Source organism: Ammospiza caudacuta, chromosome 1, assembly GCF_027887145.1.
Source record: "Ammospiza caudacuta isolate bAmmCau1 chromosome 1, bAmmCau1.pri, whole genome shotgun sequence".
NCBI lineage: Eukaryota > Metazoa > Chordata > Aves > Passeriformes > Passerellidae > Ammospiza > Ammospiza caudacuta.
This window is the reverse complement of record NC_080593.1, coordinates 43,486,967-43,511,886: the sequence shown is the minus strand read 5'-3', so window position 1 is coordinate 43,511,886 and position 24,920 is coordinate 43,486,967. Positions and strand designations below refer to the sequence as shown.

At 44.5% G+C, this 24,920-nt stretch overlaps 1 protein-coding gene across 1 annotated transcript in view; it reads right to left on the bottom strand.

The window, feature by feature from the left end:
* The window catches only part of SH3BP5 (SH3 domain binding protein 5), a 50,765-nt gene that overhangs the window by 5,225 nt on the left and 20,620 nt on the right, over positions 1-24,920 (bottom strand). Inside the window, exons 4-7 of the mRNA XM_058806907.1 lie at positions 14,587-14,751; positions 6,366-6,496; positions 2,459-2,501; positions 363-582 (exon numbers count right to left, since the gene is read on the bottom strand). Coding sequence (XP_058662890.1) covers positions 363-582; positions 2,459-2,501; positions 6,366-6,496; positions 14,587-14,751 — 559 coding nt within the window. The remainder of the gene's footprint in view (positions 1-362; positions 583-2,458; positions 2,502-6,365; positions 6,497-14,586; positions 14,752-24,920) is intronic.

The following is a 24,920-nucleotide window of genomic DNA, read 5'->3' as shown; positions in this document are numbered from 1 at the left end:
CTGAATGATCTGCCACAGCCTGCAGCCACCCCAGGAGAGTCACTGCCAGCAGCACCACTGGTGTAGAATTAGACACAAGCTTTGGAGTGTGTTCATTTTCCTCCTTTCATACAGCACTGTGCAAAAAACTACAGAGATGTTAAGGGAATGGCTGATGCACTTTAACTCATTACCCTTTCCCTTGAAAACTGCCTATTAAAGAATGCAATCAACTCCTGCAATAACAAGAAGCATCACAGCTTAGCCACAGACCCACAGCAGCCAGCACATTTCAAAACTGCAGAAGACACAGAGCAGCCCTAACATCAGCATTTCCTACAATGCCCATGGGATGTTCCCAGCACAGAGTGCTCTGTACTCACTGGAGACGGTGTCTGGCTCTGGCTTACTCGCTGCCAGGTCCTCCACGGAGGCGTTGCTCCCCTCGGCACCCACGCCGCACCCTCGGGGCCCCATGGCAGTGGACCTTCTCCTCTCATGGATCTCATCTGAGATCATCTCCAGATTTTTCAAGGCAGTCTTGTACTCTCCCTTTGCCAGGGCCAGTTTGGCCTGCAGGTCATCCACTGTTTTCTTCAGTTGCTAACAAGGGAGACAGGGATTAGATGGACCTTCACTACAAACGAGGCACAGCACACAGCTCCCTGTAACACGTCCAGGCAAGCACAAACTGGGCTGGTATCTAGGGGATGGCAGAGCTCAGAACTCAGAAGCATCCTGGCCCAAGCAGTGCCACTGGTGAAGGAGACAAGAGGAAATCAAACCATGGGAGCCAGGGGCAGGAACTGCCTCTGGAGTGTGGTCATGGCCCCTGGCTAGGCACAGAGCAGGGGTCCTGTTAACAAGGGAGCATACAGGATCTCTCCTTAACAGGAATGCAGCTCTCAGCCACATGTCATCCCAGAGTCACCCCTAAGGGTTGCTGGCAGCCCTGGTCTGCAGGGCACAGCAGGGCTGGGGGCCACCCCTGAGGGGGCTGAGCCTCACTCTCTGCTGAGCATCAAACCCATCACTTTGCTCACTCAACCTGAAGAGCAGAAAGCAGCAAACCTCAAACCCTGACAGCTGTAACACAGCAGTTCCTGTGTCCCCAGGCACAAACACCACCCTACAGCAAGGGCAGAAGTGTTGTGCATCCTATTTCCCAAAGGGGAAACACTGCTTGTGTGTCTGTAGTTCTCTCAATGCTTGCTTTCAATGCACAAAAAAACCATCTGTGCTTTTTTCATATGGTTTACACAATCACCTTGCTTCAGGAAGGCACTGAGCAGCTGCCATGGAGAAGCAACAGGCCCACAAAGAGTGTACCATGCCCGTGGAAAAAAGGGAATTTCTCAAAAGATGCTTCTAACCAGCAGGGATTATTGCCTGGCAGCCAGCCCAGGGCAGGCAAGGGCTCAGCTTGATGCAGCAGCAGCTGCAGGCAGGCAAGGCAGAGGAGGAGAGAGCACCCAAGCCTGGAACCTGGCAAGGAAATAGGTGCACACCAGAGTCTCTGAGGCTGACAAAATGCTGCTGAATCTCAGGCAGGAAAGAGCTCACAAAACCTTTGTGGGATATGCCTTGCACCCCAGACAAGGAATGGGAATCCTTTTCTAGCCAGGATCCAACTGACCCCACACCCCACTGGAGCCTTCCTGCACCCATGGCCAGCAGTCCAAGGCAATGTGCTCCACTCAAAGCCTGTGCCCATCCCACACAACAACAGCACTGGCCACCACCCTGCAACTGTGAGGAGCCACAGTCCCCCATTTTAGGGGCCACATGCAGCAAAAGTCACTCAAGTAGAAAGAGAGTCACTCCTGTATTTGAATTTGTAGGGCTGCCCTGCCTTCCCATCCCATCCCTGGCTGTAACAGCAGGGATTAGCATCCCACACAGCACTGCCACGTCTGGCCCAGGGCCACTATGTGCTGTGCCCAAGCACTGGCCAGACATTGCTGCACCACACAGAATGCACTGCAGAGATGCCAAAAAGCCCTGGAAGCCCATCCAGCCAAACCCCAAATCCCTCTTATGCCAAACCCCAAATCAGAAATTCACATCTGCATGGTATTGGAACACTGCAAGCAGGTTACTTATTCTGTTAATTGATCCAGCCAGTAAACATAAAAGAGCACCCCAAGTACAGTTAAACAGTCTGAAGCATAAAACATAGGGGGGAAAAAATGAAACCCACAACAAACAAATAAATCCCAGACACATTAAACTACAAGAAGAAAGATAGTCAAACTGTACTCTTTTGGCTCTGACAGAGTTCAAACACTCCTATTTCACACAAGGAAACAAAGACTCTCTTAGTCTTTTATCTTTAAAATGTGCTTAGCAAATTGTTTAAGAGGTTTTGAATTGGTTTTGTGTAGAAACACAATATAGTTGTCAGAGCACTTGAGATGTAATTTCAGTATTTACTGTAAGCAGTAAAGATGTTTCAGATGGATGTGAATTACGTACGTACCTCTAGCTGAACATAGTACTTTGCCTTCAGTTCAAAATAAGGTCTGTGGAAAAACAAAGAAGAGTTGTTTACAATCACTGAGACTGAATGCCATGTACTGGCGTGGGAGTTGCTCTCTTTGTAGCATTAATACAGCTATGTTGTGTATCACTGCAATCCCAGGAGACCATATCCAGATGATGGAACACCTACACATGCTCTCAGCGTCTCTCTCTTACTCCCTAATGCATCTATTCCTCTTGGGTCCTTTGACCTAAATACAAATTGCAAAATTCCAGTTTTTGGAGTTGACAGCATAATTTCTCCAGGCCTAGATTCTGCAAGATATTTACATGTAACATCCAACTTCAGGTACAGGCATCCTCTCTCTACCCAGCTACTTTCTGAGCCCATGGCACATATAAATTCCTACAGAAGCTGAACCTTCTCTGTGCTCACGTGTGGGGGGTGGAGAGGCAGTTCTTGGGTTTTCCAGTGAAGGAGAGGGTGTGAAGGGAGGCCAGAGCACCCTACACAAGGGCACAGCACCTCCCAACAGTGGCCCACCAGGCACCTCCCTAAACTTGCTTGTAAGGCTGCAAGAGCACAGGGGTACAAGAGGTGCAGTACAAAGCCTAGAAACCACTTTCCACCCTCAAAATTTTGAAGCCCACAAGCCAATATCATCTGATACAACTCTGAGCAGGGAAAAAAATAATAGCCCCGTTATTTAGCAGGGCTCACTACCCTCCTCCCCTCTCAGAAGCTCTCCTGGAAAGTAGGGGAGAGATAAACAATCAGATATGGCTTTACATGAAAGTAGAAATGTGAACTACTCCTGTTGTGTTTCTACCCTGACAGCAAGGCTCTTCTGAGCTCTAAGCCCTACTGCAGCTGCATTTTGGACTGTGCACTAGAATTCAGGAGTGTGAAACTGTGGCTTTCTGATCCTATATTCTTTGAAGGGTTGAATTCACTACACGGTCACAGAAAAAATAACTGAGTGGTGTTTCCATGAGAGTAGGTGATTTCCAGCTCTGATATTTTTAAGCACCCTCCCATCATCACCAGGAGCACACAGCCAAGTCTCAATGCTTCAATCCAGCCAAAATGCACTTCAGCCTTCCCTTAGTGGGACATCACCCTGCCAAAGGCTACACAGATGCACTGCCAGGCCAAATGAAACACTGCAGCTGAGAATTTGGGTCCAACAGATAAAGGACTCCTACAGCCCTACCTCAAAGCAATGGTAGCACACAGACACTGACAGAGTGCTGTTGCAGGGAAACATGCACAGGGAAACCCAATCACCTCAAATGACCTGATTGTCAACCTTCCTTACCCTGGTGCCAGCCGGGAGGGAACAACCAGGCTTGAGTCCTAACCTCCCACCAGCTTCCACAAGCCTTGGGAAAGGTGCCCTCTCTATCAGTGACAAGCACAAGTGTGTGTGCATGGTGTGAAAAAGCAATCCACACATGCCCGAGTGTGTGTGTACACAAACACATCCCTGTGCACACAGGAGCAGGAATGTCCCACTGCAACAGGTGAGGGAACCCCAGCCCAGCAGCACAAGGAGACCACGAGCCTGGTGTGCAGGAGCTCACATGAACACTCCTGCTCACTCATGGCTCACACACAGCTGGGCACCTGGTGCCAGCAGGAACCAGGGCACTGCCAGAGACACTCCCATGTCCCAGAGTCCCTTCATTCCCTGACATCCATGGCCCTGCAGCCATTGGGGGCTGGTCTGTAACTCAGCAGGGCAGGGAGCTGCTCTCTGGTGTCCTACAACTGAGCCCAGGGCACTGCACAAAGTGCTTTTCAAGGCAGTGACAGGATGAGTGAAAGGCACTTTGCCCAAGTCACCAGAGCAGAAAGTGACTTCCAAAAACCAGCTAGCACAGGCAAGTTCATTATCCACAGCTCAGGGGCACTGAGCCAGAAGATCTGGTAACTGTTAAGAACATGCAGCCGTATGCACATTCATAGATCACAAGCAAGTAAGCAGCCAAAAACTAAACTAAAAGCAAAACCAGAACAAAACTATCCAATAATCCTTTGCTCATCAACTTTACCCAGCAAATAATCTAAATTACTTTCCTCCAGGATGCTCCAGTCTTGCTTTCACAACAGTAATGCTTTAAGCATCTTATTCCCAACTGAAGCAAGCAGCAAATGCAAATCATTTTCTGCCCAAAAGAGCACAAATCATCCAGTGTGTCTATCCACAAGTTTAAAAAGAGAAGATGAAATACAGGCCAGAAAGGCCAAAGTGTTACAGCCAGTGCTGCCACACCTCGCAGGGAGGAGGTCAGAGCAGGATGCTGGTGTTAAATCCCCCCTGAAGAGCAGCTAGAGGCCAGCTACACCCTGCAATACCAACAGCTGCAAATTCAGCAGCCTCATTTCCCAGTTTCTGCAGCCACTTGACAGCACTGATGTTTTCAGCTCAGCTGCAATTTTCCTTTATGTGAAAATTGCAATGCTGGGAGACAACTGACCTTTCCAACATCCCCATGTAGCATAACTTCAAAGACATCCACGACTGTTTGTGCCACCAGGCATCTTTCACATCAGTACTAGCTTAGAAGTGGCATTTCTGTACACCCTTTATTAAAGGACCTCCAAAACACCCTACCTAGATGGTTTATGCTGCAATCAGCCCTGCTGTGAGACAAAAGAATACACTGGGATCCTTCCACAGAAGTGGAAACCAGCTTGGCCTGAGGACACTGACACAAGACACCCCTCTGAGGGTAGATCCAGCAAAGAAATGAAAACTCAGAGGCACGTCACACAAGAGGCAGCTGGGAAACCAGGCTCCACACCATGATAAAAAGCTGTGTAGGACCCCACTGACAACTTAATCATGGTCTTTATTTTAAATCTTATTGCAAGGAGGGAGCTCCTGGCAGCCCAAACTGTTCTCAGCTATTGCCCTTATCCAGAGGGATCTGTCATTTAGGGATCTGATGATGGTTTTCACAGCACTTGTGCACTGCTAGACAAACAGCATGCAGCTCATTCTAGAAGTCACACCACTACACTGTTTCAGCAAACATGCTTGAATCTTGCTTGAGAAGTGCTAATCCTTTCCTGAATTGAGCAAACACCAATCAAAATAGATTTTTAGTTGACCGATTTCACAAAAAAGTCATTTTTAGATGGAGGGGATTAAAAGCTAAATACAGCAAGCAGACTGTTTAGACAAGCCACAGTCTGGAAATATTAGGAAAAAAAAAAGACTGTGAAATATAAAGAGGATTAAGAATTGGTTGTAAACAGGGCCAAAATTTTAAACAGGTTCTGAGCAAAAAGCTGTTTCACTTCTCTGCAACAGAGCCAAACTGCACAACAAATGCAGACACAATTATTAATGACACAAGCTACTTAGCTATGCCCTCTGAAGGGTGTTTCCCTCCCCAAGAACAGCCCTCACACAGCTTTGCCATGGCAGCAGGAGGAAGTAAACAAGCCTCGTGTTCAGCACCTTACACCCGTGCAGTCTCGCACCTTTCAGCTTTCTGCCACTTGCTTTGTTGCTCTCCTAACTAAAAATAAGAACTGTGAACAATCCTAGGCTGTGAAACATCCCCACAGAGCTCTGCAGACAGCACTTGTGTGGATCCCATGTGCCTGTTCCTCAAATCACACACCACCACGGAGTTCAGTGCACTAGAACAAGACCAGGATGCTGCTCAGAAAAGGTTTCTTAAACCAGTTCACCAGTCCATTGAGTCAGGTGTTTCAAAAGACACTCAGAACAGACAACAAGGACAAATACCAGTGCCAATTGTGCTGTGAGGCTGCTACACACAGAAAGGAACCCAAAGAGCAATACACTTTCAGGTCCAAAAACCCTGTAGGACAGGTATTTCCCCCAAGCAGTTTCACCACTAAACTCCTCTCCAAACATAAAACATACTTGGATTTATTGATGGCTCTTTTCAGCTTCTTCTCCAGTTGTTTCATCCTTCCCATGGCAGCATTGTATTTGGCTGCAGTCTCCTTGTGAACCAGCTCACTTCTCGTTTTGGTCTGTTCTGCCTCCATGACCTTCAAGAGAGGGATAAAAAACAGGTTCAGCAGCAAGACACAGTGATCCACTTCTTATCATTTCAATTAACAGCAACTTCATAATCTCTCCTATCAGCTCATGTCAGGAAAGTGAGGGCACAGAAAAAATTACTTCCAGTGAACATACTTAAAAGCCTTTCCCGAAAAGAGCAGCAGGTCTTCAAATACTGTAATTTATGACAAATACTACAAATTATGACAAAGATGTTACAGCTTTTCACACAATCTCTCTTACAGGAAGTTTAGAAGACCCTCAGCTTTTGGAAACATCAATTTTTTAACCCAGTTAGATATTCACAAGTGGAGCAACACTAGCAGAAGTCACCAGTCACATTCAACAGCAATGTTTGTTTTCCCCTGCTCCTCTCCCTCCCTGACATTCCCAGCAGAGAGCCTGCTGGTTGCTCAGCTCCCAGCTGCAGCCCCACCATGCTGGAAAGGGCTGGACACCAACAACAGCAGAGAGAGGACTCAAACACAGTTTGGCCTCAACAACCAGTCACTAGAAAACTGTGTCCAAGATGGCTCTTCTCTGAAAAACAGCTGACATGCCTGAAATCACAGTTTCAACACTGAAAATGCAAAGGTTCAAGCCCTGAGCTGACACTCCCACCATGCAGACAAGGAGAGTTATGCTGATGACCAGCCCCCCATCCTCATGTATCAAGATATCTAGAACACAAGTCTGATTAGGAGCAGCTGAGGGAGCTGGGGGTGTTCAGCCTGGAGAAAATGAGGCTCAGGGAGACCTTACTGCTCTCTAAAACCTCCAAAAGGAGGGCGCAGCCAGGTGGGAATTGGCCTCTTCCCCCCACAGTAACAAGCTACAGGGAAGAGGAAAGGGCTTCAAGTTGCTCCAGGGGAGGTTTAGATTGGATATTAGGAAAAAAACTTTCACTGAAAGAGTTGTCACAAGCATTGGGAAAGTAAATGTCTCTCCATTAGCTGCACTGCTGGTATCCCACAGCCACACTTTGCCAGTAATTTTATCCAGAGTATTTTATTGTTCAAATTTGAGATGTCAGAGGTGTACTGTAAGCAGTCTTTACTGCTTACAGTAAATACTGAAATTACATCTAAAACACAGAAAATGTGTTTTATTTGGTGCACTAGCAGTCAAGATCCAGGCAGGGAGGTGACTGATCTTTTCGAAGTCAGGAAAGTGGTGACACCTCTTTGTTGGTCTGTCAATGAGGGGAAAGCAGGTGGGGTTTTTTTTAAGCTTCCTGTTTTGCAGCTATGAAGGTATTCACACAAAAAATGGCAGGACTTGATTCCCTCCAGTACTGGATTCTGAAACACCTCAGCTGTGATTCCAACTACTCCACAACTTCACATAAATTTGCTCCACCTGCCTCCCACCACCCGACTACATCTGAGCTCACATATGCAGAGAGAATATTCAAAATATCTCTATTTTAAATAACCTCACCCACAAAGCTTTAATTTTTTTTTCTAAGGTGTGCTAATCCTCCCAGCCCTCAGGCTAAACTGAGCAAGGAAAAGAGATGTCCCACTCTTACTCACTGGGATCAGTGTTCCTCTCAGGAAAACTGTCACATTGTCCTTTCTGATGCTCAAATGAAAGAGTGAAACTGCCAAAGCCATCAGCATCAACCTGGAGCTCTCACTGCCACACTTTTTGCTCATCTGCACACACCACTCATTATTAAAGAAAGGAATTCCTAGAGAACTTTATGAGAAATAAGTTTTTCAAAGGATCTTCTGATCAGATATAAAATAATATACCCAACCCCCAACACCCTTCAACTTTCTCATATGTATAAGGCATCCATTTTCAAAGAAAGAGGAAGAAAAAAACCTTATGGCTTATGACATATTCTCTCCTGCATCCTGAAAAATAAACTGCAGCCTCTTATCTCAAACAACTGTTTTAAAGTCAGCTGGTGCAAAGACTTGCCTTAGTGAAACATGTCAGACAAGGCTGGTTTTAATGTGGAAGTCTCTTAAATCAAACTGCAGTCTCCAAAGACTGTACAGAAGGTGGCTCATGGCTCATCTTCTTTCTAGTGTGGTAAGGAAACTGCAATTTAAAAACGCCGCAAGCTACAAAATAATGGAGCAATAGGAATTTGCCAATGCTCAGTTACATGTCAGTCCCTCACATCCTTTCTTAGGGCAAAATCAGCATAAACTTTGATATCTGGGATAAACCACATGATAAGTATGACCAACATCAGGATTGTAAAGCAGGTTAGGTGTCCAGTACTGTGCTGATTTTTCAAATGTCTCATATCAAACATCACAGAAATGCTGAACGCTGCAGAACTGGGATTTGAGGATGACACATTGCAAACGCCTCAAAATATCTGACAAAATGTGGAATTTGCTACCAGCCATATACACCCACGTTCATTACCTTCTTCAGTAAGAAAGGGGGGAAAAAAAGGCTATATACTTCATGCTTTTGAGAAATCAGTGATGTAAGAAATCTCTCTCCTCACGCCCCCACAGCCTTGTTTTCCTGTGGGAATTCTGTTCTCCTGCTCACATTATCCACCCAAGTCTGCAGAGACTGCCTGTCCCCTTTTCCTGGGACAGCAGCTCAAGGTGCATGCCTGAGGCTGAGGATATGACCTGAGGGATTGTAAGGTGCCAGGATATGACCTGGGGGATTGTAAGTTACCTCTGCAGAGATCCATCACCTGCCAAAATGCATTTAAGCACTTCATTCAAACAAGAAGAAGCAAGAGAGATCATCCTCCTTCCAAACAGCCTTTAAATGGAGAAGCTGTCCATCAGGGCTGGCAGACAGAAACAAACTGCAAATGACGCTGCCACCTCTGCAGCTGGGAAGTTCAATGTAAGACCAGCCAGCCAAACTCCTCATCTCCTTAAGAAGGCTTAGAAATAGACAGATAGGCTAGTGTAGGAAAGAAGTACTTTTTATTAGAGCTAATAATATATTTGGTGAAAAAATTGCAGTGTCATATGGACTTGTAAACAAGCTCTCAGTCACAGCTGCCAAATAAGCTGGTTTGTCTAACCCAAGTGCTTCTACCACCCACCCTGCCTTGCAGATGCTCCTAAGCCAGCACAGATGCAGCAGCATCACTTAGAAAAAGGCAGAAAAATAAGTGAGGATGACACCTCTTCAAACAAAGGCTGCTCAAGACACATCTCACCTCCTGGCATTGGATCTGCCTTTCAGCTCACCCTCGGGGTCAGCAGGGGACACAGTCTGGGACAAAAACACCAGGATGGATGAACTTCCAGGATACCCACACGCCCACCAGACATTCCTGTAGCTCTTGCCTGTCCCTAACTACTGAATCCCTGGATCACCTACCCCAGGCAGAACTCACTCTCCCAGGCAGCACAGGCTGTAAGATACAAGTAATGGCAAACAGAGCAGGCAAAAACCCCAACACAGGGACTGATCAATTCCTCTTCTCTCCTCCCCTACTCTCTATTTCCTACCCAGCTGTCTGGAAAAGGAAGGTCAGTGCAGAGTATATATTTACCCTCAATAAATCTGTACAAGTAGCTTTGTTCCACCCAAAATGTTCCCACAATCAGAAGTAAAAATGGACTCCAGGCAAAATTTCAGTAATAATAACAGATGGAAAAGAACAATTTTATCAGTAGAGCTGAGCAGAGCTGACCATCTAAGCAAGAGATTTACTCTGAAGGACTGTTTCTTTCACAAAACATTAAATTGATTGTTCTTCTAGGGGAAGAATTAAAAATAAGAGAGAAAAGAGACAATGCAGTATCAGTAAACCAGGAGAAGGGAATCGACAATAAGAGGGATCACAAAAAAATCACTGCATTTCCAGGATAAAGTGACAGAGAGATCAGGACAAGACAAGATGTGGTTTGTTGTTTTTTTCATAGACTTTTCTTCTCCCCCTTTTTCCTCTAAGTTTTTCTAGCTGCAGGAAGTCTCTCTCCTCTCTACATCATGAAAGCACCCACACATTTTACACTGACAGATGGTACTTCACTGTGTAATATCAAAGGGAGCTTCACAAGCCAAATTAATCCAAGAGGGAGCATGCCTCCTCCCTCTTTACTCTCCCCTCATCCTCTCTTTTTTAAAATGTCTCATGATCAAGAGCCAAAACATTTCTTCTCCCTGCCAGAATTTATGAACTCAACATATCTCAGGAAAGACTGTAAAAGCAGAACCTTTTTAAGACTGCAGATTGCATCAGCAATTAGAAATTAGCAATTTCTCTTGAAATTCATAAAGCATCTTCCTTTCTGCTCCAGCTTGTGTCAAACTAGATGTAACACATCTGTCAATACTTTCCTTTTGTACATCTTTATGAATTCTTTTCAATAGGAGCATAAATGTGAAGATCTTTTTCCTCCATCCCTCCAAAATTCAATATCCTTTGGTCCTGTCTCTTTCATAGCCCTGCTCTCTGCACCCCAAACTGCAGCATTACAATTCAAGGTACAAACAGGCTGGTACCACTAGCAAAAACATCATCTCCGAATTTTAAAGAGACACTGCAGTTACCAAAATCCTGATAAGCCAATGGCTAAGAGTGAACAGTATTCTTCCTCCCAAGGCAGCTTTAGAGCTCATCAAGCCTGTCTACATTTCCATTCTAATCAACAGAGAATTTATCTTTTAATGAACTTGCCCCTCTGGTCACACAAATTGCTCTCCAGACACCACTTACTGAGCAAATCATCTTTCATCATAATGGAAATTTGGCAAGTAATGGTGATACACAGCCAGGTTCCAGACATGACACCATGAGCTAAATTCCAATCTAAGTGTCATTACACTTCCCAGATCTCTGGAAAAATGGACATTTAAGAAAAAACCCCAGGACTTTACCCAAAATACACATCAAGTTAAGTGCAGAAGTGGGCAAAGCAGCTGCCTGACTTGCAGGATTGCACCACAGTCCAGTGCTTCTCTGTGGTGAACACTTAGCTCAAGCACAGACATTTGCAGGGATCAGCTGCATCTTCACAGGCAGGTAGGCAGGAATCCAGCTCCTATTTATGCTCCCAGCCTCCTTTGGAAACAGCTCAAACTGTGATGTGCAAAGAAATTTCTGAGTGATAGCCTATACTCCATGTACATGTTCATGCTGGATCTGCCTGTTCCATGAATAGAATAATTTTCCACACATTATGCTCCCAGCTCACCCAGAAAAAACAAAATTTCAGTAACTGTCCCATTTTGCATCAGCTGAATTGTATGATTTTCTAGATCAGTGGCTACAAAAGTCTTGTCTGCAGAAGCCCAATAGCTCATCACATTAAAAATAGTGTTAATAGCTTTTCAGACTATCAAGACAACCCTTATCTCTATTTCCTCCCAGTGAGGGTCTGGAAACAGCATTTCCTCTTTGGTACCCTGGAACCCAAGTCTTTGTCTATATCCATCAGGTCAAGTGCAAAAGTAACCTGGCAGCATTTCCACACATAGCTGTATTAAAAAATCAGTTTCTCGTTTGTTCTCTCGCCTACCCTTTTCTTTATGCTTTCTGTTTACAGTGTTTGTCAGCTACCAAGCTGCTACAGGGCTCAGGTTTGGCTCCAAGTTTCAGATTCATTCAGTAAAGCCTGCTCCCTCTGCCTAAGAACAGCAAATAAAAACACTTGACTCTGGCCTGACATTTCTATCAGAAGAGAAACAAATGAATCAGTACCCACTTCTAACATTTAGCTCAGAGGTGCTTTTCTGCACTTGTAAAAGGCTTGGAGCAAGATTATTCTCTGCCCACTACTACTGTAAGCTAAAAATGCATGCAAAAAAAGCTACAAAATCCAAATAACCAGAGTGCAAAACCTTTCTCCAAGAGCAATTTTATATGTGCCAATAGAAGATGTCTATTTCTTAACCCTCAGTCTTCACCCACAGAATCAGTTTTTTCCATGAGTGATTTCTAATGTAATTCATAGTTAATGATCTGAGGTGTCAGCAACACTGTGGCAGTCAAGGAGAACTTTTGTTCTAGAAGATTTCATTCTCTAACCTCTTTTCACCCATAGCCTGGTAGGCAATGCCAATGTTTCCTCCTCCCTGAGATCCCAATCATTCTGTTTGCCTCACTGAACACTGAACACTTCATTAATTGCATGCACTGAAGCCAAGGGAAGCTTTCACCCCACTCTTAGAGAAGACACAAAACTCAGTCAAGCACTCCAAACAAACTAATGCTGGGTGTGCTCAGTCAGGACTTCCAAGAGCATTTTCACCCTTCTTGGCTCTGGCCTCAGCCTTAACACCTCCACCACAGCCAATGAAAATCACAAGACAAACTTCCATGGAACTCTCCCAAAACCTGCTGCACCATGGAAAGGGGCAGATGGGTGCTTTCTGGGAACTGAGTTTGCCCAGACTATTTTAAGCACTGGGGATTGCTGCTTTCCAAGTTTTCCATTCATGGAGCACTCAGCTGTTCTACACAGTCCACTCAGTGCCCAGGAGATTTTACAGCTGCAGTGAGTACACCTAAGCACCCCATTTACTGCTCAGCTGTAACAACTCAGAGGCATTATGGCTTGAGCCAGCCCCCCAGCAAGGAGCTGCCCTGCAATCACTGCCAGCACCCACCAACACCCCCAGCACAACTCCACCAAACACTGCCAGCTGCTGCTCTGTATCACTGGGTTTGCTCATCTCAGGTGCACACGTCTCACACACCGTCAGGGAACCATCAAGGGTTGTAGAAGGACACAGGGATGCCTTTGAAATAGCCAAGGAAAAGAAGAATTCATTTGTACCCTCAGGCTGCCATTGTTTCTTTTGTCACCCACCCCAACACCAAGTTTTTGTTCTGCCAGCTAGAGAAGCAGGTGTGATTGCTGTCACTGTCCACCAAAACTCAGCAGTTTAGCAGTCAGGAGCTCTAAACAACTCCTTAAACACTTCTGGTTTTCTCATCTATCAATTCTGAGAATCAAAACTTATCTATTTCTGGACTTAGTTCATATGGAGCAGGAATTACAGCCAAGAAAAATGACAGCTGGCACACACACACTGCAAAGGTGGGGCTCCCCTCATAAACACAGAGGTCACCACATTTGCAAATACCAAATTATAACAGGGACAATAACACAAACAGTACCCTGGAGTTCATTTTCTCATTGCTATATACCAGGTTTTCTATCTCTCCCCCTACACACAGCAAATATCCTTTCTGTTCCCTTTTTCTTCATCAGGCAGCTGGATTTTAAAATTCACTCTGAAATAGAGGCTTTCTTTCAACTGAGAAGCTTCTGCAACAGAACAGAGCAACTGTTGCACTGAGGGCTGCAAGACAATATGAGCATTGTATGGCATGATAGCATGTTTGGAATAGCAAGCTCAGCTTCACTGGCATATTAAGTACACGCAGAACAAAGGTTTTTAACTTGGATTTTTGGTTCTTTTATGTTAAAAAAAAAAAGGCAGAAAGGTTTATTTTAACAGAGAGAAGACAAATGACAGGAAAATGCTTCCTGACATCTGCTAGAAAGAATACTGTCTTTCTTTGTTAGTGCATCTCTTCTGTAGGTTTAAGAAGACTTTACAAAGGAGGCAGGACCCTGTCTAAATTCCAAAGTTAATTCAGGATAAAGCAGCATGCAAGCTTAAAATGCAACACACGATTTTGAGTAATTCTACATTCAAACACACATTTCTGAAGCAAAGTGACTTGTCCAATGTAGTCCATACAAAGAACAGGTTATACTAAAACTGAAACATGTCCCTGTTTTGCCAGGGTAAACACTTCCATAACACACATATTCAGAAATAGGCATCTCCACGCAATTATTCTGGCACAACTCCAAATGCAGACATGCCTTAAGACATTGTTTATCCCTGTAAAATAGATGGTAATTACTTTTTAAAAATTTTCTGTAGAGAGCTACTCCACTAGTTTAGCACCACCAGGCAGAGAACTAGAGTTGTCCCAGAAGCAGCCAAGGCCCAGACCACTCAGGCTTAGGCTTCACCATTTCCATGGCTTCATTTCCTACATGTCAGGTATCTGGACCAAAAGGAAAATCTGGTCTTTCAGAAACTGGGCCTCATACACCACAGGGGAACACAAAGCCTGGAGAAGGCAGGTGCTGGGGCAGGTTGGTGTTACCCTCTGAGTAGCGTGGTTGAGCATCTCCTGCCAGGCCGAGTCAAACTGGCGCTTGTCGTCCTCCAGCAGGCGCTGCTCTGCGAGGGAGATGGTCTCCTTGGCAGCACGCAGCACTTCCGTGGCCCTCTGGAAGTCCTGAGTCGCCCTCTGAGCCTCCAGCTGAGCCTAAAGGGGAAAAAAGTCTGGGATTAGAGACAAAGGAACTCTCACAGTCACATTTAGAAGATCTATGACACAAATCCCAAGACTTTTACGAAGAGCCACACCGGCGTCACTGTTTCCCAAACTTTTATTTGAAATGACAGATTTCTCACTGCAGTAAGTCCTGCCAAAGCAGCACTTCCCACCCAAAGAGGTCATTTGCCAAGAAGTTTAATTTGTAGCTGATGGCCTACAAATAAGCACCTGGCTGAGAGATAACACCAAATGATGCAGGTTTAATCACTGATGAACAAACCAAAAGAAAGTGAAATAGCCAACTAGTGGCATGGCAAGAATACACTGAGAATGGCACTCCCTGAGTTTAGTCAGGGTGGATTTTTATCTGATATGCCATTAATCACGCTGAGAAAATATTTTGGAGTTATTAGCTTGTTATAAAGAACAAACAATTCTCTGAGGTGGTGATTGCTTAACTCTTTGGGTGTTTTTTTACTTCGCTATCGCTGGTACACAACTGGTTCGCTAAGTCCCCAGCACATAGACAAAAGAACAACCAAGGGAATTTAAAAAAATCTTTACCTGATTTTTCTACATTATGTATTTCACAGATTCTTATTTAAAGGAATATTTTTGAGCTATTTTGCTCAGAAATACAACCCTTCCAATGTAAGCCTCACACACAATTAATTGAACATCCAGCACTGTGTAGAGAGTTCTCATTTACACTTCAATGATTTTTCACAAATAAACTGGAATTACTCAGTACATACCTATGAAAAACGTCTTTGACCAGACATAACTGACAGAACAAAATAATGAATAAAACTTTAGGTATCATGATATGCACAGAAGGAGTCTGACAATCAAACATGAGAAAGGACTTTATCTTCCTCAGTGTAGTATTCTGTATGTCAAAGTCTTATGAATAAAGGAGGAGGTTTTAGCTTGAAGAAATGGTGATCATTTGGGAAGTGACTAAAAATTCCTGATATAAAATAAGTTGAACAACAGTGTATTTCTACACCCCCTCAATACCAGCTGCAAACACCTCCACACTTCAGACACCACAGTTATTTGTAAAGGTAATGGAAAAAACCCTCCCTCCCTGCCCCACGGCAGGGGAGATGGACTCCTAATTTAAACACAAGTCTCAAAAGGAAATAAAGCGCACTAAGTTTCCCTCTCCATGTCCTGAAATAGCATCAAGCTCTTCTTACTTCCTTTCCTCTCTCACATGGAGGTACTTCACTCCAAGGTAACCATGCAAAAATAGGAATTATGTGTCAGAGGTTCTTCACTTACAAGCTGGAGAGGGAAATAAAAATCATCACAATCAGAGCAGTAATTTCCTTCCAACTAAGGTCCCTGATGCATTTCCTTCTGAAGAGGCTGGTGACGTTTTCCACAGAGAAGTTAATCTAAATATCCCCTTTGTTGTTTTCCAGCCAGTTTACACCATATCACCCTGCCTACAGCCTTTGTGAAGAGCCAGGGCACTAAAAGTGTTAATTTCCATGCAGAATTGCACATTCCAAGCAGCACAGATCCTTTGGGCCAAGGTTAGTGCATGCACAGCATCCTGGTAGAAGTTCAATGACAACATTACCTCTTTTCCTCTCTGAAAAAAACCCACATGTTACACCTCCTTCTCACCCCAGTCACCAGTTGCCTGCTTCAAATATATTAATACATTTTATAAATTCAGAATAAGCCTAACTGTAGAATGTTTTACTTAGCCACTAACTCACCTTAACCCAGCAAGCACAAAAATTTGCCAATACAAAAAAGCCATCTGAGGATCTTTAAACAAGGCTCAACCTGGGCTTCCAGAAAAGAATACAGCAAAAAGCCTGAATACAGCAAAAAGCTTGAGTGTAGTCCCCAAAATATCTACTAAACTTTCTAAAATCTCACAACTTTCTTTTTTCTGTCCAGTAAGTTTGACCTAGTAAAGGAATCAAATACAAATTAAAGGCCAAAAGTTTCCATAAAAGCAGTTTGAGATGGGATTTTAAGATAGGAAATAAAATGCAAGACTCCAGTGAGAACCTGCACCAAGTACTGCAGAACAATGCTGAGGATGCCTGGAGGAAGAGCAAGACCAATTTTCATGGAAGACTCTACAAGAGGGAGCCAGGTCCCAGCAGCTTCCAGCAACAAGGCTGTGAAGCTTCTGCTGCATGAGCAGGCTTGCCCATGTGAGAAATCAGTTACAAACACACAAAACCAGACTGCAGACCCATTCCAAGCACAGCCAGAACCTTCTCAGCAAGCAACTGCTTTGGAAACTCAGTACAGCCAGATCCCAGGGGCAATGCAAGCACAGAAGAGCACTTTTCTCACCGTAATGCATCAGCACTTGGAAGTTTCTGTTGGCACACGTACCTGGGTCAGGGAGCAAGACGTCTGAGCCAGCAAAAAGCCTGCAGAGCATTAGGAGCTGAGATACTTAATCCCCATGGAAAACAACACTTAGTGGTAGCTTGCAGTACTAGCAGCCCTTCTGATGAAGGCCTTAATGGCCAATTGACTCTAAAACAGGAAAACTGTCTCTATGATAAAGATAAAAACAGAAGCCAAATTTACAATTTAGTTAGATTTCTGCTTGCACCTGGACCTGTAGGACAGTGACAGCTGGAGCTGTTAACAGGCAAGCCCACAGCTCTAGGCCCATAATCCATTCCGATTCATGCCCTCTAACTGGGTGGGTAAATGGAAAACTGAAACAAAATCACACCTAAACACTCCCTCCCAGCTGCATTTGTTGAATACTGTTCTGCAGTGGCAATTTGGAAACACTGTTTTGTTTCTGAGCAACATAGTAGTCCAAATAGCAATTTAGCTCCAACAGTTATCTGAAGTCAGTCTACAGTCTTTAATTTAAGCAGCTTCCTGAAAGTCTGCGAAAGAAAAAAAAAATGCTAGGGTAAAGAATGATACATTTGTCATTAGGAAAACATCAACAGGTTTGTGGCTTTGCCAATGTGAAGAAGAATATTCAAACACTTTCTTTTGTGTTCTAATACAGTTACCCAATAATTAGCCCTCATTTAAAACTGCCTCCAGCATGTACAAGTTGTTCTGCACCATCACCAAGAGGTTGCTCTCAGTCCTAAGCCCACAGGCCACTCCATTTGATGGAAAAGAGAGTACCCATGTTCTTCATGAGATTTTAAAACCACAGAGAAACCAGCAGGAGCTCACCTCTCCATCCAGCCTCCTTATATTGCATATAAACTTCACTACTTTAGACAGTGGCTGTTTCTCTCAAGACTAAAATCCAAAATTCAAATGAACGGCTGAAAACTAGGTTGTCTTCCATCAGAAACTCGTGTTTGAGTTGAGTGAGGCTTAGCCTTGGGGTAGAATGAGAGAAAATGTACTAGGGATGAGGACAAAAATTGCTGAGGGAGGCTGGAGGCAAGTAGTATGCCAACTTTCTGCCTGTCATCCATATCACTGGTGCTTGATGGAGTCTACCCAACACAGAAGTGAGGATCTCTTTCATTATAGTCAGAAGAGCCAGCCCAGTGAAACCTCTTTTTGAAAATGAGCAAGTGCTGACACCTTGGGAACTGGGGGACCCATGCCCCAGCTCCCACTGCCAGGGTGACAGTGCTCATGTGGTTCATGATCAGTGCTTTCTGCCAGGAAACTCAATTGAGTGCCTTCACCACTGCAGACCCTTCCTGCATCAGTGTAAAGTATAAAATGGGAGTCCTAAAGGAACACAATTAGGCAGCCACAGAGAATGAAGCTGAGGAGAATCCCACTGTCACAGCACATCTGTCACACACTGTCAACACAGAGCATCAGCTCTTCCTGCCATTCTGTTTGTCCCTCCTCTGCAACTCAGTCTTCTACAAGCAACCAGCTACAAACACATCTCCCATGACAGTAAATCCCTTCCTACAACCAGGAGCACATGCACAAGTCCTGCTCTGCCCACTCAGCCCCCTCCCCATGGCCAAGAGCTCTCTTTACACTGCTCTCCACCCTGCGCTGTTCTGCTCATGTGACCTCCTCTCACCAGCTCCTCCATGTCCCTGATCTCCCTGGCTCTGACAGGCACAGCCTTGAACTTCCCAGCAGCTCCCAAAGACCCAGAAGTGACATGCAGTAGCAGCACTCACAGAAGCAAATCCTGCACTCTGGTATAAAATGTGTCAGCTTAGAAAATAAATTATGCAAAATTAAAGGGGTACTGGCAGGATTCAAAACTGCAAGCTATTTATATATTGCTGAAAGATGCTCAGTCCTGACAAATCCCTTTTGGGGGATAAAAGCTGCATCCCCATAGGCAGTCCTCTGCTTAGCCCGCACAGGGCCTTGCACAGAAGGGAACCAAGCACAACAGACAGATTTATGTTGTCAGCTAGAAATTAAAAAAACACTAGGCCATGGCAAGCTAACAGAAAACAAAACCAGGCACTTTTTAAATGCAGTCCTTCTGGAACTGCCAGCAACATACTGACATCTGCTTGTCCACTTTCAAAGCAGAAAAGTGTGCACTCTAATTATGAAATACAATTTTCTGATTAGTCTACATTAGCTTCTATTGACCCAAACTCTCTTTGTAGTCAAGATCTTGCCCAGTTGCTAATAGAAGATTTTTCCCCACCTTCCCATATATATCTGGAACCTATGACATATCTCATCTCATATTTCCTCTCATCTCTGATTTTTGTTTTTGTTTCTGCACAGTGTCACTGCCACTGAAACATGGTACAACACAGCTATAGCATTCCTCTGAGGTTAGCCAACATCTAATGCACCCTGCTAGGCACAGCTCAGCCCCTGACACGTGAGCACACCTGCACACAGCTCACAGCCCAGCCAGGCTTCCCCAAATAGATGCAGAGGGCTCATTTTGTGGAGACAAGCCTATGCAGAATTCCTCCCCTTGGCCAGCCTCATCAGAGGACCAGACCTCAAGTACAGATATTTAATGAAAAGGACATCACAACACAACTAGAAATTTTCCCATTAGAAACATCAGTCAGCAAAGATCAGATATTTTCAAAATTGGCTTGTCATTTATCCAAGTGAATCTATCCCATCCTGCACTGCCAAGGCCTTGACATCCACTTTATTTCAGCATCTCTGAGTTATTGGCAATGAAAGACAGGAACAATTTCTGTTTATGAAATCACCATAAGCTGGAACGTGGAGGGAACACACAGCTGCTGGTCAGAACCAGGCAGCAGCACCCCATGTGCCGGCCCAAAGCCTTTGCTCTAGAAAGCACTTGTTTGTTACTGTGAAACCAATGTTTCTCCCACTCATTAATCTTTAAAACAATAGTTTAATTGCCACCAGCAAGCATGTACTTGCTTACTAGCAAATAGATAATGATTAACTGTGTTCCAGTCCCACTCTTCAGAAGGAATCAAGTTTCAGATGTTTTCATTCTGGCCCCCTTTCCTTCTTGTATCAACATCCCACGTTAATTTGCTGTGCAAAGTACAACAGGGAGCGTGTTTTGAAACAGGAACTTTACTCCATCAATCGCCCACCAGAGCTGCTGTGGCACTGCCTGTCTTCAGGGATCCCTCTGAGTGCAGGGACTGCACCAGGGCACTCTGCACAAGCTTCTGGCAGGAATGGGGACAGCAGGATTACCACTCATGGACCACAGCATCCCCATCTCACCCAGCCCTGCAGCAGATTCAGAGATTCAGAAGCCCTAGGTGAAGGCAGCTGAGTGCTCACTGCACAGCTCACAGTAACCAGCCACTGAGAGCTGCTACTTCAGCTTCAGTTTTCCTCAACCTGTTTCAATTCAGCTGGCAGGCAGGAACAAGAGCAGCAGCCCAGATGTCAGCACAAGGGCTCACCATGCTCAACACCCAAACAAATAACAACAACCTTGGCACTGGCACAGCTCCATCCACAGCAAAACTGCAAATGACACCAAGTCAGAGGAGGTGGCTGAAAAGGCAGAACTTCAGCCTAGATGGACCTTGGGACACTTGAGTGGGCCAAGAGACACTTTACAAGGGGACCTGTGGAGTCCTGCACTTGGGGTGGAACAATCCCACGGTCAGCCCTGTCAAAAGGACCTGCACACTGCAACAGGAGTCAGGCTGAGAAAGCTGAGAAGGTGCAGTCTCCCTGGGAGTAATGCAAACCATGTCCTAGGCTAAACTAAGAGGGCATGGCTGCCAATCCTGCAGACAGGTTACACAGAGAGGTTTCAAATCCTCATCTCTGGCAGTCTTCAAGACATGGCAAAGCCATGGCTAATGCAATCCAGCAATGTGACAGTTCTGCTTTGAGCAGAAAGTTGGGATCTGATGACCTCCAAAGGTCCTGAACAACCACTATTTCAATCAAATACCATAATATTTTTCCTAGTTTCTCAAAATCTGAAGAACATTTCTGCAAAAACTCTGCAGTGGTGCTGAATGTTCTCCTAGATACTCAGATACATTTCTTTTCCTGAATAAACAGACTAGTGGTGCAACTGTGGGGGAGGGGGGTGTAAGGGTTCTGTTTGCTTTTTTTAAGGACCATGACCTTTCCTTCCCCTCTCCCAACAGCCTAAAACTCTGATCCAAACCAGAACTGAAAAGTAGTAAAAACACTCCAGAAACCCCTTCTAGCTATACTTTTCTAAACAACTTCTAAAATCCAAGGCCATGGGAGTGACCTCATTTTGACACAGCTACAAGGCCTGAGCTATATAATCTATGATGACTGTTTACATCAAAATGTACAGTCTCTCACGAGTCTGAAATACTCTTTAGATCTTTAAGTAGTTTATTATAAAGCTATATAATTGAACATTAGTTAGAATTTGTTTTTTCAAAAGTAGATTGAAAGATTTTTAACTGGATGAAGAAGGCAGAGGGGAGGAAAAGGCAAAAACAAGCCTTGCTAGAGTTTTGTGAAACACAAACCATTTCCTCCCTGCTGCATAACTAGTGAAATGCCTATGGAACACTAAAACCATGTGAAGTTTAATCTCTGCTTTTGATTAGGTGTTTTATTCTTATGCTGGGCTTTTTAGTCCCCCACATGCATCCACCCCTTCTCTTCTAACAGCCAAATTGTTGCAGAACTGACCTGACTCCTGGTTGTGCGCTACATTCCTATGCAGTCTATAAAAAGGCTCAGGAAATAAGAGCAGACCTACAAAGCATGCTTCCAGAGACATCTAGCTCTGTGCTAAAGTTAGGTGGTATGTTTAACTCCTTTAAGACAGGATCACGAGTGTGTTTGAAGACCCAGAAGGTTCAGGGCACAACCAAGAGCTCATTCATTAGCTGCTGCTTTCACCAGCATGCAGACAGCTGGACTCCTCAAGGCAGAATCCCACCTCCATTCTTTGGGACCTGTGGAAGGAAATGGGAAAGAAAATATCTGAACACACAGTTCCCTTCAAACACTGTTAAGGCCAGTCCTGAACTGGACTGCACAATCAGCTGCCAGCCCTTCTCTGTTCTCTGGCAGCTCCCATCTAGGCTGTAACCAGGATCTTGTGAAATGAGGGCAAGGATATCCCCTCTGAGCTGATCACTGCCACTGTGCAGTCATCTGAAACCTGCTGGTCTCCTTGCTGGTTTTCATTGATGTAGCTCCTTGCCTTACAGGAACAGGGAGGTGATGCTCACCTGGGTGCAGAGATTGCATGGCAGACACTACCCCAAGCCTTCTGCCCCTCCTTTGTTTTTCATGTGGTTGTTGAGAGATGCTGGTGTGCTTGGAGTTATTCACACTAATTAACAAGTCTGTGGCACCAGAGCATGACAAATGGCTCAGACTAATACCATCCAGGCACAGCCTTCTTGGACATTCAGTGCCATCTGCTTGTTAGTTGTGCAGTTGTTTGCGGCCAAAATTATTAAGCTGTTGCTTTCTGGAAGAGGGGATGATAGAATATGTCCAGGTTTTGATTTCAAAGGTAAACAATCTTATTAAGAGAGAAAAACACTGAGGTAATCCTCCCTGCTCTGTGCACCTGCATTCTGAGAGCTTAGGCAGTGAGTCAGCGAGTCCAGGGCTGACAGCTGCCTTCCAGGTTTACAGAGGCTCCACATGCTCATCTGCACCTGGCAGCAGCCTGCTTTGCTGGAATTAAATATAGAAGCAAGGAACAACTCCCATGAATACACCCTGGAACAGGGACACCGCCTGCATTAGTGGCTTTTTTTAATTACCCAAGATAATCAACATTCAGCAGACACAGATGCAACAGGCATGTTCAGGAGAAACACTGGATCCTTGTCTCATGCAATCACCACCAAAGCAGCAAATGTTTTTAAGTAGAAGTTTTCAGAGTGCTGGCAAGAGACTGGCAGGCTGCTTCTGAAAGCACATCTTGTGCATTCATACTGGCATAAGCACAGACAAGGCATGTGGGTAGGAGTTTCACCTGGCTGATGGGCTGTTCTGGACACGTTCTCCCAGTTCCCAGAAAGCCCCACACCCACAGCCTGTCCTCAATACCAGGAACACACTCTGGAAGAAAGTTCTAGGCTGACCTTGTCTGCCTTTGTACCCTCACAGATACTTTTTAGACAGTCATCCTCCTAAGGGACATGTTGAAGATAACTCTTAACCCTTCAGCATTTTTTCTAGTCAAATTACACAACTCCACAGCACAGGTGAATAACACCTGCTGCACTTAACCAAAGAAGTTGCAGGCGGTGTCCTGGACTAATGAAGGGCTCAGTCCATTCCTCGAAGGAAATAGCCTAGGTAGCAGCAGGAATAGGGAATATGTCAGTTCCACTTCACAGCAAAGAAATCCTCCTTTGAGAACAAGCCATTAGCACTCTTCACCAAATTAAAAGAACCTACCACGACAAACCAAACAATAACAATAAAACAGAAACCAAACAACCAGACACAGCTAAAAGAGGTGGACATTTCTCCCACATCCTGGCAGCAAAATTTCTTGTTGAACAGTACAACTTTTTGTTTGCTGCAATTGAGATGTATTTCTTGTAGAAACTATTCATTGTAGAAACTACAATGCAGAGCCATTCCCACATGCTAATTTCCTAATACAGAAATTAGAGTATTCAGATAATTTTTACCAGCAAGAACAGACAAAAGCTGCAAAATTCATACTGTTTTACTAGAAGTCAAACCAAAACACATCCAGAAGGCAGTAACCAACATCCATATCACATCTGTTTTGGCAGCAGACCTCAGCATGAGCATTTATCACTCCAAAATAAACTCCCACCTATTTAGACCACTGTACACAGGAAACATTTGGTTGGTTGAAAAAATTCCCCGAAGTGGCCAGACTTGTGCTGCCTTCAGCAGTCATCCCTGAGCAATTATCACACAAAACAGGTAGGCAGGATAGCACCCTGACCTCAAGCCACCCAGGCTCAAATGCCAACTACTATTTTTAACAGATGATCCTGTCTGTGGTTTACAATCTCTTGAAATAGACTTTACTAGAGGCCAGACAAAAAAAAAAAAAAAAATCAGGGAAGAAAATGGTGACAGACAACAAAGCAAAGCAACCTTTTTCCTTTAAATTGTTTTGGGTTTTTTTTTCCTGTAGATCAGTGTTCTGGCAATAGCTGTGGAAGTGCTACAGTCACACAAAGGAATGCACAACCTAATCCCTCAGGTTTTTCCAAAATAAAGAGGATGCAAAATGATGTCAACTCAAATCTTCATGCAACAGCAGAGGAAAAAGGGATTCTGTTCTATTTTCACATTCCAGGACTCTTTGAGAGCTGCTTACACCTTCCTGCCAGTTCCAGCATCTGTTATTGTATCTGTGTCTAAACATAATAGCCAGACCACCTGTATCACTTCTTCCTGCCTAAATCAGCTGTCATCTGCAAAAAAACCCAAATTTTTCTGCACCAGCCTTCTCCTTGTTACTCCAAAGAACTGAGGGTATTTCACATCAGCTTAACCCAGTATTCCATTACTTCAGACCTACTTGCACAATACTTTAAGTATTTCACAACAGGAAAAAAAAAAAAAAAACATTCTTGAAGGTAGAAAAATAATTAGGTCATTTGATTCCCAACAATTAATGGAGAGAAGGTTGAACAGCTATCTGGCTTTGAGCTACTGCCATCCACTATGGCTGAGAACTGATGGAGGCTTTGTAGGGTTGGAGAAAGTGGGAGAAAGAGACACCAAAAGAGAGTAACTTTTTTCATCTCTCCTACATAAATTCTTCAAAACAGATT